General features: G+C 45.2%; 1 protein-coding gene across 10 annotated transcripts in view; it reads right to left on the minus strand.

Annotated features, from left to right (window-relative positions):
- ASAP1 (ArfGAP with SH3 domain, ankyrin repeat and PH domain 1) overlaps nucleotides 1-13,031 on the minus strand; it is a 975,348-nt gene that overhangs the window by 104,843 nt on the left and 857,474 nt on the right. For all 10 annotated transcript variants that reach the window (XM_029592039.1, XM_029592032.1, XM_029592035.1 and 7 more), the window contains one exon: nucleotides 4,176-4,236. In XM_029592039.1, the coding sequence (XP_029447899.1) occupies nucleotides 4,176-4,236 (61 nt within the window). The remainder of the gene's footprint in view (nucleotides 1-4,175; nucleotides 4,237-13,031) is intronic.

A 13,031-nucleotide genomic window follows, 5' to 3' on the forward strand; every position in this document is an offset into this window, starting at 1 on the left:
CCAAATTTCTCATTTTGTTCACAAGCCTCCTATGCGGGACCATATTAAAAGCTTTATTAAAATCCAAGTAAATCACATTGAGCACTGTTCCCTGATCCAATTCTCTAGTAACCCAATCCAAAAAAAAAAAAAATCAGCTTTGTCTGACAGGACCTTCCTTGTTGAATCTATGCTGCCTCGGGTTAAGCAACCCACTGGATTGTAGATAGTTCCCTATCCTTTCCTTCAGCAGAGTTTCCATTAATTTTCCCACCGCCAAGGGGAGGCTAACTGGCCTGTAGTTTCCAGCCTCCTCTTTGCTTCCACTCTCGTGAAGAGGGACCACCACCACTCTTCTCCAATCTCTTGGCACCACTCCTGTTTCCCGGCATCATATTGAACAGGTCTTTCAGCAGACCGAACAGCACATCTGAGCTCCCTCGCAGGCCGATACAGTAAGGAGCGGTAGGAAGAGCTGCGTTAGTGCCGGGCGCACCCGCGGTTGCCGCACGCACAGTCCAGCTCACCTACCGCTCAATACTGTATGTAAATAGCTTGCAAATGCAAGCTGCATCTAAGAAGCATCCGTGAAGCGATAGGCCCGCGCAACCCATTTTACTGTATAGAGCGCTATACAGTATCCTGTGTGCGCTGGCCTAATGCTTCACGGACACGCTGGTATCTGTCATTTCAAATGTCATTTCAAATGACAGGTACCAGGAAGTGGACGTTCTCCGATGCTCGGGATTGCCAGTCCTCTCTCCCCTCCTCCCGAAGCAAGCAACGAAAGCGGAAAAAATCAAAAAATCGAAAACAAAAAGTAGCAAGAGAGAGAGGGAAGAGAGGACGGGCAATCCTACGCTCAGGATTGCCAGTCCTCTCTCCCCTCCTCCTGAAGCAAGGCGCGAAAAGCAGTCTTGCTTCGGGAGGAGGGGAGAGAGGACTGGCAGTGTAAAGCAATGAAGTGACTTACTTTTTTGCAGCCCCCCTCCGGAGACGGACATCGGCGAAGACGACCGCGGCTCCCCTGCCTCCAGCTGCCCGCGAAGATGGACGCATCGCACAGGCGAAAGCGGCCCCTGTGTGTGCAATTGGGCCGCTCAAGACGTGACGTCACATGCCATGACGCCAAACATCGTGACGTCACGCCTTGAGCGGCCCAATTGCACGCACAGGGGCCGCTTTCGCCCATGCAGGCGTCCATCTTCGCAGGCAGCTGGAGGCAGGGGAGCCGCGGTCGTCTTCGCCGATGTCCGTCTCCGGAGGGGGGCTGCAAAAAAAGTAAGTCGCTTCGTTGCTTTACACTGCCAGTCCTCTCTCCCCTCCTCCCGAAGCAAGGCTGCTTTTCGCGCCTTGCTTCGGGAGGAGGGGAGAGAGGACTAGCAATCCCGAGCGTAGGATTGCCCGTCCTCTCTCCCCTCTCTCTCTTGCAACTTTTTTTTTCGCTTTTTCTTTTTTTTTTTTTTTCGCTTTTTCACTTTTTTTCTGCTTTCGTTGCTTCGGGAGGAGGGGACTGGGGCTGCCCCGGAGACCAGCACCCATGGACGCGGCCAGGGCAGATGAGCGGGGGCTGGGGGAAAGTTTGCCGCCTACCCTTACCCCTGCCTCTAATGCAGGGGTAAGGGTAGGCGGTAAATTAGCAGGTTAAACGCACGGCAAAACGGCAGGGTAAAAAAGCGATAGTCGGGGCGTGCGTTACTATATGGGAGGGAATAGCTAATTCGATCGTTTACATGTAATATACATGCCGTGGGCGGAAGGGGTTACCCGGTGATTTAAGGACGCGGTAAGCCGAAAAGTGAGTAGAAAGCGGGTTAGGAGCAGGGTAACCGCGGCCGCACTTTACTGTATTGACCTGTCAGTATCCTGGGATGCACCTCATCAAGTGCCATAGTCTTGTCCACTTTCAGTTTTCCTAGTTCTTCCCATACATTTGTCTACTCCACTCCTATCTGTGCTTCTTGTCAACCAGCAATGGCCCTTCTCCAGGGTCTTCTCTAGTGAACACCAAACAGACTTCAGGACCTGAACATGTATATTTAAAAATCTGAAAGGTATTAATGCACAATTACACCTTTTACCAAGGAAAGGAAACTGCAGAGTTAGTGGGTCACAGTTTGAAGCTACTAGAAGGTAGACTCAGGAACATCAGAAAAGTTTTTTCACAGAAAGAATGGTGGATGCATGGAATACCCTCCCAGAAGAGATAGTGAAGACAAAGAAAATAGCAGAATTTTAGAAAGCATGGGATAAACATAGAGGATCCTTTATTGACAAGAAGATGGAAACAAAATAATGGGGTAACCTGAACACAGCCACAGACACAACCCTAAGTAGAAGGCACCGGGGTAGTTACAACTATAAACACAGTACATGGGGTAACCTGCGTAGAACAGCAGGTTACCCCATATACTAAACAAATGGAATGACATTAACCTGCAAGAAGTGGTAGTTACAACTCTGGGCAACTAGATGGGCCATTTTGGTCTTTTTCTGCTGTCATTTACAATGTAACTATATTGATAACGCAAGAACACAGAACAGAGATCTGAAAAGATCACTTCTGAATGAGGTCTAAAACCTTAAATCATGGTCTAGAGGGGCAGACACATGCATTGTAGACTAATTGAACCTCTTGAGAAATGATTTTCTCACCACATTCTGATGCAGCAGCTGTGTATAGTCGAATCTTGGAGCTGTCTGGACATAATGCTTCATATCTGCTTTCTTAATTACAGAACTCACTAAACAGATGTTTCATTTCATTTTCATAGTGTTCTGTAGAAAAGGTTGGACAGGCACTGCCACCAACTCATTTGGTGCATCCAGATATTTCAGGAATTTGAGCATAGGTGTCCTGGATTCTTTTGAGATCTGTAAATCATAAGGAATGGCTATAGCCATCTTTTAAACAAAATGAAGGAGGAAAATGTCCTCCAGTAGCGAATTTCTTGAAGGTTACAAAGAGAGTTTTCAAAGGAGATCTAGAGAGCAGTTTTCTTCTGAGTCATTAGAGTCCATGGAATTCTCTTAAGAATTCTTGGTAAGTGGAGGAGTAGTTGGAGGTTGGGCTAGGAAAAGCTGATATATGCTAAACTGCGAAGATCAAGGTGGTGGACTGTGTCATTACAGACTGAATTCTTTGAGCCCTCTGAGGGTGACTTGAGTGGGACTTGTCTCTGCTTTGGGGCCTATCCTCAGACTGAGAAGCTGAAGCAGCTGAGGAATGCTTTAACAAAGCCAGGCCACTAGCTCTACCATGGTCCCTTCCTTGGAATTTTTTTTAAATAGGTATTAGGAAAGCTTTGAATTAGACTTACTGGCATTGGTCAAGTAGGCATAGAGCCTCACTTGCCAGGCTCAAATCATTTGTAGCAATACATATAGTAGACTTTGCATGTGCACAGGTCATGGCCTTTGCAGCTCTTCTTGTGATGAGCCATCTACTGGGAGCACTTTGGGCACCTACTTAAGTCACTGGCTTACTTCTTGGTTATGATCAAAAAATGTGCTGACTGAATCAAAGAGATTTTCTAAGAGAAAAAGATGTGTTGAAAAGGGATAAAACAAGACTGGGCCACTGCTGCCAAACAGAAATCAGAAGATCTGAAACTGCGCTCAATGAAACATGCTGAGGCAACAGTGAAGAAAATCAAGGAAACTTGACAAATGCCAAAATACCTAAAGAGGAAAAATAAGTGCTGAAGAGGAATGAAAAAAAACAAAACCTCAAAGCAAAGTCAACTGGGACCTAAATGGCAGCTGTAAACTATAGGAGGAGGATGCCCTTCAACATAAGACAAAACTAAGGAATAACAGTTTTGGTGTCATATGCGAAAGTCCTGCGCATGCTCAGAAGATTTCTAAGAAATCGCTCAAAGAATCATCTGAGCCAATTAGTTGAGTCATGTTTCCCCACTGTTTCTCATTCATTTAAAAATCTGCAATTACAAGAAATCTATGTCTTATGTGTGTGACTGCAAATGTCTAAAAAGATTATTTTTGTGATTGTTTTCAAAAGTCTATATTCATTTTTTCTTCTTCTTTACACTACAGAGATACAAATTATAGTATACTTCACTTATCAAGGACTTGCCTGAACTTTCAAAGCCACTGCTATTGTGTGGTTAACTGCCACCAGCAGCTTGTTCACCATATTTAAAATGCACCAGAACATTAAGTTAAAGTAAATTTACCTTGACATTCTTTCAAACTTATTCATAACCTTTTCTGAAGATGTTGACCCAGAATCATTACCTAGAAGAAAGCATTCAGTTACCAACATTTAACTGAAAATAGATTTAGAATGTATTATAGACACCAAATCAGTAAGGAACAGGGAGGCTGGCAGTCGGTTGCAAGAAAAGTAAACAATTATCGCCTGGCATTGGTAGGGGATTAACTGAATTCTTTCTAAATTAATACCAAATATAATCACTTCTCAACAATATTGAAGTACAGCAATAAAAAAAAATCAGATCAATTCTGATGATGGCATCAGCCAATCAACTGTCTTTACCAAGTTCTGCTTGCAAAAATCTGATGGAAGTCTCATATGGAAGGGACATCAGGGCTAAAAATGGCAATTATTTGTGTATTTTTGCAAATAAATATTTTTTATTTGTATAAACCACTATGTTAAAATATCACAGAGAACAGGAACCACATTAATAATCAACTGTGAATATTCTAATCTGCCTGAACAGTAAAAAATATATATATAAATAAATAAAAAAATGATGTCCATGATCTGAAACGTTTAATGACAATTAGACACTTGAGGATTGAGTTGCTTATGAAGCTATATAAATATATATATACTGCAGGAGTTAATGACACTTGCTATGCCTCCCATCCAAGAAAAGTGAGCAAAACTGTTTCTAAGACCCAGGGATCCTATGATATTTACAAAGCTCTTAAAAGTCAAGCCATTGAAGAGTTCCACAGCAGACTAGTTTACATGCTTGATAGTACTCTCTCAAACATCAAGAGCATACAAAATATACATGGTTTATATTTATTTCTGCAGAATTTATACTGAAAGAAGCAATAACCACTCCTTTTTCTGAAACATCTAGGGTCCATATTTGCTCAGTATTCTACCTGACCATAAACCTTTCTTCAATAACATGTTTGCAATTTATACAAGTTTACTGTTTAAACATACCACAGATGAATTTAAAACAAGAAATGCATTCTAGCAATCAGGTTTTCCAATGAAAAATATAAATATAAAACGTAAAGGAAGTTAACACAAACTATTTCTGCAACATCCTTATAAAAGAAAGTAATGGAACAGTCACAGTCTATCAAGAAAAAGTTTAATGTCTTTACTGACCCCTGTCAAATGGAGAGAATAATTTTAAAGGAAGATGATAGGCTCTCCTTGGATACTCTCAACCATTTCCTTCCTTATATTTAATAAGCTGTGCAATAAATTCATAAAAATAACAATAACTGAATCAAATGATATGCTGAAAAAGCAGAGTTGCTTACCTGTAACAGGTGTTCTCCCAGGACAACAGGATGTTGTCCTCACATGTGGGTGACATCACTGGACGGAGCCCTATCACGGAAAACTTTTCTGTCAAAGTTTCTAGAACTTTTGACTGGCACACTGAGCATGCCCAGCATGCCATAATCCCTGTAACCACAGGGGTCTCCCTTAAGTCTCATTTGTAGCAAAAGGTGTGAGCAAAAAAATAAAATAATAAAACGGTTTCGGACCCAACTCCGTGGAGTGGCAGGTGGGTTTCGTGAGGACTACATTCTGCTGTCCTGGGAGAATACCTGTTACAAGTAAGCAACTCTGCTTTCTCCCAGGACAAGGAGTATGGTAATCCTCACATTTGGGTGCTTAGCAAGCTATAGGCTGACTCATATTTGTTTGGACCAACAGCGTACAACTTGTGCAACAGGCAAAAAACTGGTGAACTGATGGTAAAAATGAGGCAGCCTGAAAATCACAGCAGATTGGATGTGGAAGGAGCTGGAATTAAATTGGAAATATGTTCTTCAAGACAGCTTGGCCAAAGGCAGAGAGTCTTGGCGTTCTTCCTTGTCCAGGCAGTAATGTGCTGCAAATGTGTGAAGAGAGCTCCATGTTGCAGCTTTGCAGATCTCAGCAATTGGTACTGAACGATAGTGTGCTACTGAGGTTGCCATGGCTCTTACTGAGTGCGCCTTCACTTGTCCCTGGAGAGAAAGGCCTGCTTTTTCATAGTAGAATTTGATACAGTCTGCTAGCCAGTCGGAGAGAGTTTGTTTGCCCACTGCAACTCCTGGCTTGTTTTTATCAAAAGAAACAAAGAGTTGGGTGGATTTCCTATGGACTGCAGTGCGATCTAGACAGAATGCAAGTGCACGTTTACAGTCCAAGGTGTGTAAAACTCTCCCTGATAAAGAGTGAGGCCTTGGGAAAAATTTGGGCAAGACTATAGACTGATTCAAGTGGAAGTCAGTAACCACCTTGAGAAGGAATTTAGGGTGAGTACGGAGGACCACTCGGTCATGTAGGAACTTGCTATAGGGTGAGTATGTGACAAGTGCTTGTAACTCACTAACCCTTCTAGCAAATGTAATGGCTACTAGTAAGAGGACTTTCCAGGTAAGAAACTTAACATCGCAGGAGTGCAAAGGCTCAAACGGGGAGTGCATGAGTCTTGCAAGTACTACATTTAGGTCCCATTAGATGACTGGTGATCGTAGAGGGGGCTTAAGTTGCAGCAGGCCTCTCATAAACCGACTCACAAGGTGTTGCGCTGTAACCGGGGCATCCCCTACTCTCTTGTGGTACGCTGAGATGGAATATATGTTTTATATACCGACATTCGATTGAATGCCGGTATATAAAAACAAAATAAAAAAAATCTGGGCGTGATTATTGACCATGAACTCAACCTCAAACACCACATCTCCAACCTGGTGAAAAACAGTTTCTTTAAGCTACAAACACTGAAAAAGCTTAAACCCCTTCTCCACACCCATGATTATCGAACTGTCCTTCAAACAATAATCTTCTCCAAACTTGATTACTGTAATACAGTACTCCTCGGACTCCCCAAATCCTCCATCAGACCCCTGGAAGGTATTGTAAAATGCCGCCGCCAGATCCATCATGAACATAAAGAAATGCAACCACATCTCCCCCACACTCAAAGCACTACACTGGCTTCCCATTAACCAAAGAATCCAATATAAAACCCTCACCTTCATCCACAAAAAAATAAATAACAATGAGATGAACTGGCTAAATGCTGCCATTCGACCATACACCCCACAAAGATCTCTCAGATCCTCTGACACCGGTCCCAACTGCAAAGCAGTGCACCTCTCCTCCACCTGAAAGTGAGCCATATCTGTTGCTGGTCCCTCCCTATGGAACTCCCTCCCACCCCACCTCAGAAATGAACCTTCCACGCAAATCTTCAAGAAACAACTCAAAACCTGGCTCTTCAGAAAAGCCTTCCCGCCGGACACATAACCCCCTCCCCCTGCCCGGGCTATCTTCACCCTTAATCATCGCCCGACATCCCCCCTCACCTACCCTCACGCCACCCACCTGCCCCTATACCCTGGACTATACCTCTCTCCCCTCCTCCACCCTCTCACTTCCTCCTTCCCCAGCCTCATGCTAATTTGCTACCTTCTAATGGATTCTCCTCCATTTATCCATTTTATGCCCCTATGTAGATTCTCAGTGTTAAACTTGCCTCTCATGCTAAAGTGTTCACATTGTTTTATGCTGCAACATATCGATAGCTCCGTTTTAACTTATTATTCCTATGTTATTTAACTATTACTATGTTACAATGTCAAAATGTTTCAATCCTTTTATTTAAATATATCCCTTCCACCAAGTTAACTTGTTGCAATGTAAAAATAAGCAGTTCATGCCTTATTTGTTATGTTTCGATGTAAACCGATGTGATATTTCGATCGAATGTCGGTATATAAAAACAAATAAATAAAATAAATACCCTCACTGAGGAAGTCTGGAGACCAGAGTCTGAAAGGAGCCAGAGATAGTCTAATAGGGATGGCGTGGGGCAGGAAAAGGGGTCTATACCTTTTTGCGTGTACCATCTCGTAAATCTATTCCACTTAGAACGATAGGATTTTCGTGTGGAAGGTTTTCGTGAAGCTACAAGCACTCGAGACACATTAGTTGAAAGGTGGAATGGTTGTAGGATTAAGCTTTCAACATCCAGGCTATGAGAGATAGGGTCTGAAGGTTCGGATGGTGTAACATGCCTTGGTTCTGAGTTATGAGAGTGGGTGTTGTGCCCAGGCGAATGATCAAGAGGTCGAGAAGCATGGGAAACCATACTTGTCGAGGCCAATACGGGGCTATGAGTATCACTGACCCTTTGTCCTACTGCAGCTTCACGAGAGTTTTGGCTATCAGCGGTATCGGCGGATACGCGTATAGGAGGCCTGTGTTCCAGGGGCGAGCGAAGGCGTTCATGGCTAACTTGTTTGGTTGTCTGTGCAGGGAGCAGAATCTGTCCACTTTGTGATTCAGTTTGGGTAGAAAGAGGTCTATTGTTGGTTGACCCCCAGCGTTGGAAGATTTTGGTCGTTACCACAGGATCCAGAGACCACTCATGGGGATGGAACTGTCTGCTGAGGCGATCTGCTAGTATGTTCTGTATGCCTGCCAGATAAGTGGCCTGGAGATACATGGAATGTGCAAGGGCCCAGGCCCAGATCTGTGCGGCTTCTTGGCAGAGGAGATAAGAACCTGTGCCTCCCTGTTTGTTCAAGTACTACATTGCAACTGTATTGTCTGTTTGTATGAGAACAATCTTGTGTGCAAGGCAGTCCTTGAAGGCATATAGAGCATAATGTATAGCTTGAAGCTCTAGGAAGTTGATCTGAAACGTTGCTTCGAGCTGTGTCCAAGTACCTTGAGTTTGAAGGTTGTTCACATGAGCTCCCCAACCCAAGTTGGATGCGTCTGTGGTTTCCTTCCTTCAACCATTTCAACCAACAGGGTAGACCTGTTAGCAAGTTGGCTTTGTTTGTCCACCAGATAAACGTAACTGGTGGGTTACTTGAATCTGGTATGAAAGCGGTTGACTGGCTTGGAGCCACTGAGATTTCAAAGTCCACTGAGTTATTCTCATGGCCAGCCTGGCCATAGGAGTGACATAGACCTTGGAAGCCATGTGGCCCAGCAACGTTAGGAATTGATGGACTGAGGCTGTTACTTTTGTGTGCAGAGACAAAGCTAGCTTGTAGAGTGTGACTGTGCGGTCGCTGGGCAGGAAGGCTTTTGCCACTGGTGTCCAAATCTGCTCCGATGAACGTCAGGAGGAGAGATGGAGTCAGGTGGGATTTTTGGTAGTTGATGAGAAATCCCAACGAGTGTAGCAGATTGATAGTGAGCTTGAGAGTGTCAAGAGCGCCTTGCTTGGATTGGTTTTTGATGAGCCAGTCGTCTAGGTAAGGAAAGACGTGTATGCTTTTCTTGCGTGGATGTGCCGCAGCCACTTCTAGGCACTTTGTGAATACACGGGGTGCCGAGGCAAGTCCAAAAGGCAGGACTCGGTACTGAAAGGATTGATGTCCCACTAGGAAACAAAGGTACTTGTGGTGATGTGGGAATATTGGAATGTGAGCATGTGTCTTGAAGATCCAGAGAACAGAGCAGAAGGGGAAGCATGGTGCCCAAGGATACCATCCTGACTTTTTCTTTTCTTAGACATTTGTTGAGATTGCGGAGTGTTATGGTTTTGAGGTGTTTGAGTGGATTATTGGGTACTGAGGAAGATGACCACGCCCATGGGGAGGAGCCCCATGGGGAGCCACAGTACTGGGCTAGACTCAGGATGCACAAACACAGTTTTGTCTTTTATTGTACAGCTGGTGTATACCACCAGAGGTGGCAGTAGTGAGGTGATCCAGAGGTAGCAGTCCAGGGACCCCGTCTCACCAAGATGGTATAGAGAGATCCAGGTGTAGGTTTCCCAGCAAGGCAGAGCTGTAGATGAGACAGACTGAGAATTAGATTACTCACTAGATGGTAGCTGTAAGGTTGACGATTCCACCAGTCAGAAGTAGAGAGTTACAGGCACCAAGGCAGGGAGAGCAGGCCTTCGAGGAGCAAATACCTGATCCCAGTAAGGCACCTGAAAGAAAGTAAAGGGCCCCCGAGGAGCGGGTACCCAGGTTAGAGAATACCCCGAAGGGTAGAGAGAGCTTCCAGCAGCAGCACGGAAGTGGCAGAGTAGCTTAGACCGGACAAATCCAATCCTTGGTAACTCAATGAGCTAGCAAACAAGCATAGGCTAAATACCCGGATGGCGTGACTTCACTCGAGGGGGACGCCCCCGAGGTTCCCGCCATGACGTGGATAAAGACGTGGGTGGCGTGCGCGCGTGCACCCTAGGAGGCCCTTAACAGAAACATGGCGTGAGGCTTTGCCATAGCTGTTCCGGGGATGCTGGAGAACGCGGCTTGCAGACACGGCGGTAGCCATCTTCCCAAGGCTAGCGGGGAGAGCAGAGAAAAAGGTGAGGCACAAGGGTCGAAGCCGTCTGGGATCGACAGACGCAACAGTACCTCCCTTCAAAGGGCCCCCTCCAGACCTCCTACCTGGTCTTGGTTTCTGAGGATGCATTCTGTGGTATTGCTGAAGCATCTCTTTATCCATATTTGCCAAAGGTTCCCAAGAGTTTTCTTCAGGTCCATAACCCTCCCATGACAGGAGGTATTCCCATACTCTGCCTCTCTTTCTCACATCAAGGATAGCGTCTACCTTGTATTTGATGTCTTCTTGTGCATCAATAGGTGTAGGTTCAGGTGTCTTGGTTGAGAACTCGCTAAGGACTAGTGGTTTCAGTAGTGAGACATGGAACGCATTATGAATCTTCATTGCTGGTGGAAGTTTCAGACTATATGTAAGAGTACCTAGTCGTCAGAGAAGGAGAAAGGGTCCGACGAAGCATGGAGCAAAACGAGCTGATGATAGCTTGAGTCTTAGATGTTTTGTAGACAGCCAGACTTTGTCACCAGGCTGGAATTCTGAAGCCTTGCAGTGGTGAGCATCATAGCCTTTCTTTGCTCTTTGTCCTGCTCTACAGAGCATCTCTTTAGCTTTAGTCCATAGTTGTTGGATATCTTTGGCAGTAGATTGAGCTGCCGGGGACGACACTGAAAGTGGAAGTGGTAAGGATGGTAATGGTAGTCGTCCGTAGACCATTTCAAATGGTGTTGATCCAGTTGATGTTGCTGGATGAGAGTTGATGGCGAATTCAGCCCAGGGCAACAGTTCAGCCCAGTCATTTTGACGTGTACCAACATAGGCGCGTATGAAGTGCTTGAGTGTCCTATTCATTCTCTCTGTTTGCCCATTAGACTGAGGATGGTATGCAGAGGTGAAGTCGAGAGAGATATCAAACTTCTTGCACAATGCTTTCCAGAACTTAGCTGTGAATTGGGCTCCTCTGTCAGAGATGATGTGCTTTGGCATGCCGTGTAGGTGAAAGATGTGAGTGATGAAAAGCTTTGCAAGCTCCATGGCTGAGGGCAAGCCAGGGAGAGCCACGAAGTGAGCCATCTTCAAGAACTGATCCACTGTAATCCAGATGCTGTTGTTACCTCACGAGAGTGGTAAGTCTACCACAAAGTCTGTAGCAATGTGAGTCCAGGGCTCATCTGGCACTGGCAAGGGTTGGAGTAGGCCCCAAGGACGACCGGGCAGAGGTTTCTGTCTGGCACAATTGGAACAAGAAGCAACGCAGGAGAATGTGTCTTCCTTCATGGTGGGCCACCAGTAGTACTTCTGTAGTTTAGCCAGAGTTCTGCGTTGACCAAGGTGTCCAGCCAGTTTAGAATTGTGAGCTCATTCTAACAGCTTTTTCCTTAGGTTCTTGGGTATAACGGTCTTACCCGCAGGTACTGGGTGAGTAGATGACAAGATAACTTTTCAGGTCGATGATATGTTGGGGTTCATGAGGTACGTCCTCAGAGAGGAATGAGCGAGATAAGAATGTCAGAGCAGATGCCCTATCTCCAGGGCGGTATTTCAGCACAAAGTCAAATCTGTTGAAAAACAGGGACCATCTCGCCTGCCTACGGTTTAGGCGCTGAGCGTGACGGAGGTACTCCAGATGTTTGTGATCCGTGAAAACTGTGATCTGATGTTGTGCACCTTCAAGCCAGGAGGACCACTCCTCGAATGCCATCCTTATTGCCAGTAGTTCTTTATCCCCTATGCCGTAGTTCCTCTCCGCTGGCGAGAAGCATCGGGAGAAAAAAGAACATGGGTGTAAGGTCTTAGCGTCACTGGCCTGGCTTAGCACGGCCCCTACGCCTATGTCTGAGGCATCAACCTCTACGATGAAAGGCCAAGTCGGATTCGGATGTCGGAGGCATGGCTTGAAGGCATCTTTCAGTTTCTGGAATGCTGTTACTGCCTTCGTAGACCAATTCGCGATGTTGGCACCTTTCTTAGCCATTGCTGTAAGTGGAACAGTTAGTGAGGAGTAGTTCTTGATGAATGTTCTGTAGTAGTTGGTAAATCCCAGAAATAGTCTAACAGCCTTTAGACCTGTGGGTTGTGTCCATTTCTGAATGCTCTCCAGCTTTTATGGGTTCATCTGGAAACCTTGGTTGGAAACAATGTACCCTAAGAAAGGTACTGATTCCTTGTGGAACTCGCATTTGGACAACTTGGCGTATAGGCAGTTCTCACGAAATCTTTGCAGCACTCTTTTGACATCTTCCAGATGAGTGTTCATGTCCTGGGAAAATATCAAGATGGCATCTAAGTACACAACACACATTTGTGGAGTAGACCACGCAGAATGTCGTTCATCATGTTTTTGAAGACAGCCGGGGCATTGCACAGGCCAAAGGGCATCACTAGATATTCAAAGTGCCCATCCTGCGTATTGAAGGCTGTCTTCCATTCATCACCAGAGCGGATGCGAACTAGGTTATAGGCTCCCTTGAGATCAAGCTTGGAGAAAATCTTGGCTCTCTGTAGTCTATCAAATAGCTCTGAGATGAGAGGTAAGGGATAGCAGTCTCTCACAGTGATCTCG

The sequence above is a fragment of the Rhinatrema bivittatum genome, chromosome 2 (genome assembly GCF_901001135.1).
Source record: "Rhinatrema bivittatum chromosome 2, aRhiBiv1.1, whole genome shotgun sequence".
In the NCBI taxonomy this organism is placed as follows: Eukaryota; Metazoa; Chordata; class Amphibia; order Gymnophiona; family Rhinatrematidae; genus Rhinatrema; species Rhinatrema bivittatum.